Source organism: Myxine glutinosa, chromosome 8 (genome assembly GCF_964187855.1).
Source record: "Myxine glutinosa chromosome 8, kmMyxGlut1.1, whole genome shotgun sequence".
Taxonomy (NCBI): Eukaryota; Metazoa; Chordata; class Myxini; order Myxiniformes; family Myxinidae; genus Myxine; species Myxine glutinosa.
In genome coordinates this window covers 97258088-97265587 of record NC_136268.1, presented here as the reverse complement: position 1 = coordinate 97265587, position 7500 = coordinate 97258088, and the positions used below count along the sequence as shown (strand labels likewise).

Here is a 7500-nt window from a genome sequence, read left to right as displayed (position 1 = left end):
TTGCAGTGCATTGTTTGTTGACAAGGGGAAAATCCTGGAACAGTGAGTTTACTTTATCTATCATCGTTTGTGTCAGTTCAGCTGCACTTGCGAAAAATGATGCTTGTGCAGAAGCAGAGTAATGAAAGCAAGGCTCAATAAATGCCTCTATTATGGAAAATATCTGCAAGAAGTTGGAATTTTAACCGGGATTTTTTTACCGAGAAATTGCATCAATCAATTTATCTCGGGACCGTCCCGAGACCGTCTCGAAAGCCGAAACCGCCGGGATTTCGTCCCGGTCTCGGCTCGGTTGACAGCCCTAGTTCTTCTTCTTCACGCAATAACAACTTCTACCTTCCAGACCGTACATCGAATCATCTTTGAAATTTTGCACACTTGTTCGGCCTGATGAGGTCTAGAACGCATTAAAAATTCAAGTCGATCAATGCAGTGGTTCAAGAGTTAAAAGCTTTTTAGGATTTTCCTTCCATTATTTATTGCGGCCAAACCATGTGACTTATCAAAACGTCTCAAGTAACAATGAAACATCCCCCCATGAGGAATATTTGTGTAAAGTTTCCACTCGATATCTTCACAAATTATGGAGGAGATACCATTTCTAGTTTATACTTAAAAACGTCATAACTATGAAACCATGTGACGGATGACGTCGTGCTCAGTGACCTTTTTGTTCGTCGTGGGTATGCGATTATGCATGCCAAGTTTGGGCTCGATCTGTTCAGGCGTTTTGGAGAAAATGGGATTTTAGTGTTTTTTCAGACTGTTCACGAAAAACAATATGGCGGCCGAAGCATGTGACGTATGACTTCGAAATTTTTTGCATTCTGAGGTTTTTTTTAACTAAGCATCTGGGGGAAAAAATCATTTTTGGGGGAGAAAAAATCGTGTTTGACGAATTCTAACCTCTTAACGTTAGCATTTTTAATATACTCAATAAACATGTTTTTGGTTCCTATTGCAGAGTTATTTAGAACGAGCCATTACTCAAATGTTTCCATTCAGCCGTTCCGGAGATATAGAGGGGCAAAGTTGAAGGTGTTTTACAAGATGGCGCCCATACCATGTGACATATGATGTCATAATTAGCATTAAAAAAATTATACGAGCCTAGCCGATCATTTGATGAAAATTTCCTGTCAATCCAACCAACAGTTGCTGAGAACATTAATTTTAAAGTTTTCGGAGATGCAAAATAGGGCAGAAGAATAATAATAAGAAAAACGTTGGGAATAATAATAGGTTACTCTCCATGTAATTATAAAGCCAGCATTGTGGGTTGTTGATGCTGATGACCTGGAAGAGGTACATTGTAAGTGTATTGGTGTTATACTCTTGCCACTTTTGTGTTCTCACTGGTTTCAATGTTTATACTCCACCTTCTGTCGTAACATTCCTCATCCTTCAGATAGGCAGGAAGCAGCCTATTCCATCTCTGCAAACCTTGATAGAATCACGAGCTGGTGAAACACTTGTAATGCATCTTTCAATCCAGACAAATCTCACACTCTCACTCTGAAAAGACCATCTGGCAAACCCTCCCATTGACGTCCTGAACAATCCTTTTCAAGACATTCAGTCGTTCAAATGTTTGTGCCTTACTATCAGCCATTATCTTTCTTCGATGAACCACATAACTAAGCTTGCCTCCAAAGCCAGTTACCGACTGGGCATCCTCCGTCATGCAAAGCCTTTCCTTGGCACAACTGAACTATTATCTACCAACAATGCCTTCATCCACGGCTTGATAAAGTGAGTATTTTACTCTGGGCTGGAGCCCCTGCCTCACACCTTTCTCAGCTTGATGCTGTGGAAACCAAGGGCTTCAAAATCATTTGAATCTGAATCTATGGGCCTATCACATTTCCATTGCAGACAGATCACCAGTCTCTCTGTCTTCCACTGCATCCTTCCTCTGGTCTTGCACCCTCTGCCCTCTCCATGCTCTGCCACTCATTCCCCTCCCTCCCCCCCTCCAGGTTTTTGCAGTGTGCAAGCAGTCTGTTGGTAATCCTCTCCTGGTGAAACTCCCAGAATCCAGAATCACTGCTCACTTCCAATCATTTGTTGCTCTTTTTTCACACCTGTGGAACCAACTTCTACATTCTCTTCAATCTCATTCTTCCATGCAAGTCTTCAAAACAGCTGCTTGCCACCACCTCAGGTCATACCCCATCCACACATCATCTTTTCTACCCTCATTAACCTTCCCCTATCCCACCTCTTTCCAAGTTTCCAGTTTTTCCTTCAACTGCTGTGATTGAGCACTTCATCCATGTGCCTTCCTTCCCCCACTCGCTTCCTTGCCGTCATTCTTCCCCAAATCACTTCTCCAATTCTCCCATTATTTTATCCCACACCCCTTCTGTTGGTGTGCCCCAATCATAGAATATATGATTTCACTTTTAAAAAGGAGGCAGAGCAAGAACTTCAAAAATGATCTAATGCATACCTGATCTATGTAGGGTAAATGGTTGTCTTCAGAGAAACCTCCAAAGTTCTGGTCCATCGTATCAGAGGTGGGGGAGCTGGTGCCATTCTCTTCATGCCCAGTACCTTTGGACAGACCCGATTTATTGTCCATTTTGCTTCTGACAGTGTCTGTTAATTCAGGGTCACTTTCTTCATCATGCAGTCTGTCTGAATCCTGCAAAAATAATGCAATGAAGAATAATTTTTAGGAGGAATGTAAGAAAAAATAGGTTCATCAACTACTCCTCCACTATTACTCACGTCGGGGCCATAGGCCGAGTGAATAGGCATTGCGATTGTCCCTTCTGTGTGTCTGTCCAATCATTCTGTGTGTCTGTTTGTCAGCCGAATAATTAGACAATGTGGGCAGCGACAATTGCCAGATTTGGCACAGAGCTTCATATTGTGAACTTTGCTAATGGGTTTAACTTTGAGCTCACAAGAATAAAACATAAAGTTAGATTTAGCACAACAACAACAAAAGTTTTACGACTATTTTCCAGGGCTGTTAATTTTTTTTCCATGGAGTTGGTCTAATAAATTTAAAACTAAAATGAAATTTAGTACAGGACTATATTCACTCACACCATGGCCATAAACTCCATGATTAATGGATAATTGTGTCTGTATGTAAAATATGAAGCTCTGCGAAACTTGGCAATTCTAGCTGCTCATATTGTTGAGTTACTCTTCCAACAAACAGACAAACAACAGATGCATTGATCACAACACTCACACACAGAACAGAGACCGGAAGCACATCGAAATAGTAAGCAGGCACAAAGCTAAAGAGACTAGTTGAGAGAGAGAAGTGACTTTCACAGGTCAGGCGATCTCTCTTCAGATTAGCAAAGCCGTAACCAAGGAGCAGAAACAGCTGACACTAACCAGGATACAAAGTCAGTTCGAGGCCAGAGTAAACGAGGCAACTGTAGAGAGAACAAGCGTTACGCCGAGGTCCCCCGTCGGTGAAGTGATGTGAGTTGACAAAGTGGTAGACGCAAGGCGGCCATCTTGGATCTTGACTTGGCGACCCAATTTTTAATAGCGTTCTCCCTTATGCGCAGATACACCCACACAACAGATTAGAAGTTAGTAGTTCGTTTATTTTTCAAGATATTTCGCTCACAAGGTTCAGACATATATATGGTGGTGGCCATCTTGGATTTTGACGTGGCGACACAATTTTCAATAGCGTTCTTCCTTATGTATAGATACACCTACACACCAGATTAGAAGTTGGTGCTTCGCTTATTTTTCAAGATATTCCGCTCACAAGGTTCAGACATACATGGCGGCGGCCATCTTGGATTTTGACGTGGCAACCCAATTTTCAATAGCGTTCTTCCTTATGCGTAGATACACCCACACACGAGATTAGAAGTTAGTAGTTCGTTTATTTTTCAAGATATTTCGCTCACAAGGTTCAGACATATATATGGTGGCGGCCATCTTGGATTTTGACGTGGCGACCCAATTTTCAATAGCGTTCTTCCTTATGCATAGGTACACCCACACACCAGATTAGAAGTTGGTACTTCACTTATTTTTCAAGATATTCCGCTCACAAGGTTCAGACATACATGGCGGCAGCCATCTTGGATTTTGACGTGGCGACCCAATTTTCAATAGCGTTCTTGCTTGTGCCTAGATACACCCACACACCAGATTAGAAGTTGGTACTTCGCTTATTTTTCAAGATATTCTGCTCACAAGGTTCAGACATACATGGCGTCAGACATACATGGCGGTGGCCATCTTGGATTTTGACGTGGGTTGCACCTACACACCAAATTAGAATTCGGTCCTTCGCTTACGCACGCACGTACGCCCGCACACATGCCCGCACGCACACACGCACGGACGGACGCACACACGGACGGAGGGGAAAACCATAGTCCCCCTTTCGCTCCGCGGTGTGACGGGGGACAAAAAAAAGTGATATATTTTTTAAAGGTGCCAGAAAAACTGCACAAACATTAATATACACCTTGACTTAGGTGTTCTTTCCCTATCCTCTGTGGGGGGGGGGGGGGGGGGGTGTACGGGATAGGGAGGAGTGCACGGTGAATTTATTTTGCACTCAGTGAATTTTGCACGGTGAATAATGTAAGAAGAGGAATTACAACTTTTCTTAAAATTCTGAAATGAAGATGCACACACATCACATTGTCCATCCCAAACAGGTGTGCATACATCCAGCATAGCAAATATTTTTGATCATATTGTTGCTAATCTTTTGCAAAGCTAAGGCTTTCATTTTTCACACTGCCCAAAATAACTTCTTTAGTAAGACAATATTTTCTTTAAAAAGAAGAAAAGTATTCTTGTAATAAGAAACCATAAGGACATTGTTCTAGTCACAAGAAAAAAATTCTCATGGTTTTCTTCTTTCATGAAAACTTTTCTTATTTCAAGAAAATATTTTCGTACAAAGAAAATTATTTTTAGCAATGTTAAATTAATTAAGGTTAATTAATTAAGTAAAAAATTAATTAGTTAAGGTCAAAAATAATTTCAGATATATACGTACAAACGTATTTCAAAACTATAATGGCACTCGGTAGAGCACATACCTTTGCCAGGCTGAGCAGTTTATGTTTTGTATCGCAATGATAGGCCAGATCTGGATTCAGACCTCAACCAAAATCTAATCGGTTTGTTCTTGTTACCTAACCAACTCGTCTACCAAGTTTAGTCATAACTCGTCCATAACTTTTTTAAATATCATGTTATATATTGCTTTTCGCCCGATCTCTCAATGGTGAAGAATCATTATAAAATTAAATAATTCTCATATCTCAATTCATTTTCAGATCTTCAACAAAATTGAATCGATTCTTCCTTATCAAACACCAAACCTCTCACCAAGTTTCGTTCAAATCCATCCATAACTTTTTGAGATATTGTGCTATGTATTGGTTTTAGCCCTATCACTTAAGGTGAAGAATCACTTTAAAAATTCTACAAGCCGGATCTGGATGCGGATCTTCACCAAAATCTAATCATTTTGTTCTTGTCACATACACTACCTCTCTGCCAAATATCGTCGAATCCGTCCACAACTTTTTGAGATATCCTACTATATATCGTTTTTGGCCCGATCTCCCAATGGTGAAGAATCACTTTTAAAAATACTAGCAGGATCCGAATCCATATCCGGATCTTCACCAAAATCTAATCATTTTGTTCTTGTCACATACACTACCTCTCTGTCAAATGTCATCGAATCCGTCCACAACTTTTTGAGATATCTTGTTCACAAACAGACAAATGAAATATCGGTCAGAGACCGAGGACTTGCCGGAATGTACTTTTTATCGGCCATTTAGAACAAATATGGCGGCCGAACCACATGACCGATGACGTCATCATAAACATATTTTATTCCCTATGGAGAGTTCTTTACAATGAGCCATGTCTCAATTTTTTCTATTCAGCACTTTTGGAGATATGGAGGTGCTAATTTTTTCGGTTTTTCCAAGATGGCGGCCGAACCACGTGACTGATGCCGTTATCATTAACATATTTTATTCCCCATGGAGAGTTCTTTACAATGAGCCATGTCTCAATTTGTTCTATTCAGCACTTTCAGAGATATGGTGGTGCAAAGTTTTTCGGTTTTTCCAAGATGGCGGCCGAACCACGAGACTGATGACGTCATCATTAACATCTTTTATTCCCCATGGAGAGTTCTTCACAATGAGCCATGTCTCAATTGTTTCTGTTCAGCATTTTCGGAGATATGGAGGTGCAAAGTTTTTTGTTTTTTCCAAGATGGCGGCCGAACCACGTGACTTATGATGTCATCATTATTTTCTTTCTTATATATATTGTTACGTTTGTGGGGGTAGGAGATGAAATACTTTGGTGCGGTCAGGAATGTATAGTTTAGAATGGACCGTATGCCACGAAGAACAAGAATCTCTGTATTAAGTAGGCCGGCTGTGCAGGTAAGAGCGTTTGCATGTTGCCATAGGGAGGGTGGTTTTGTGCTCGTTAAATAGGGCTTATGGTGAATAATCCCAAGTGTGTAACGCCTCCTGTAATATTTCCCTTTGTTCTTATAAAATTCACTCGGCCAGCCATGCAATCGGCCCATTGCTACAACAACACCGACAAGCCCGACAGAACCCAGCACATTTGCCAATTGGCAAGTTAACCCCGACGTCATCCGAACATTCCCGAACAGAAATTAGACTCCGCCCCGAAGACGACGATTGGTCGTGGCAATGGACTGATGTAATGGGACATCAGGATTGGTTGGGGAGTGACGTCAGCAAGGGACAAAGGGGGGTGCATCCCCCTCCCTCACTGACTCTGGAACTGGCAGTCGGACCAGGCAGTCGCATTTTCCTCTCGCTCTCTTTGTCGTGGTCGCGCTAGAGAACGGCTGCGCATCGTGCTGTGCCCGCTGGTGGAGCAAGTTTGGGGTTTTTGTGGAACGTGGAAAGATCGTGCAGACCAAGGGAGACGCTCTTGCCTGCTTGCCTCGCGCCGACGGCTGGCTGTGGCCGCGACTTCGCGCCAAGGCGTGTTTTCCCGTGCGGTGACTCCAGACCCGTTCGTTGACCACCAGACTTTCGAGGGCCGTTTGGGGACGCCAGGCTGAGTACCGACCAACGCACCACACAAACAGATTTTCTTTTATTTGTCTTCCCTTGTCGTCTCTGTGTCCCTGTGGAGGGTCCCTCAGTTGGAATTTAGTTTTACCTCACCATTTATTTCATTTTTATTCTCCCGAATTATTCACTTCATCCTGTCCGAATTAAATCCTTTAATTGTTGAATTTCAATATCTTGTATTGTGAATTTTGCTGTCTCGTATTTGTGTTTGTGGGTCGAGTAATAACCCCGTGGCGGCCGTCCGATTAGATAAGGTTTCGGGCCTTTCCCACGCGCGCGAAAAGATAATCCCGCCAAGTTTCGAAATACGCCTCGGAGTTAAAGCAACGTTCAGTTAGGGTGGTCTTCATCGGCTACGGACACGTCATTTGGTGTCAGGAGTGGGATTCGGACCCTGCAGACA

The 7500-nt window shown here is 42.3% G+C and overlaps 1 protein-coding gene across 11 annotated transcripts in view; it reads right to left on the bottom strand.

The window, feature by feature from the left end:
* The window catches only part of LOC137432743 (histone-lysine N-methyltransferase EHMT1), a 280570-nt gene that overhangs the window by 141141 nt on the left and 131929 nt on the right, over window positions 1–7500 (bottom strand). For all 11 annotated transcript variants that reach the window (XM_068124901.2, XM_078783567.1, XM_078783569.1 and 8 more), the window contains one exon: window positions 2453–2647. In XM_068124901.2, the coding sequence (XP_067981002.1) occupies window positions 2453–2647 (195 nt within the window). The remainder of the gene's footprint in view (window positions 1–2452; window positions 2648–7500) is intronic.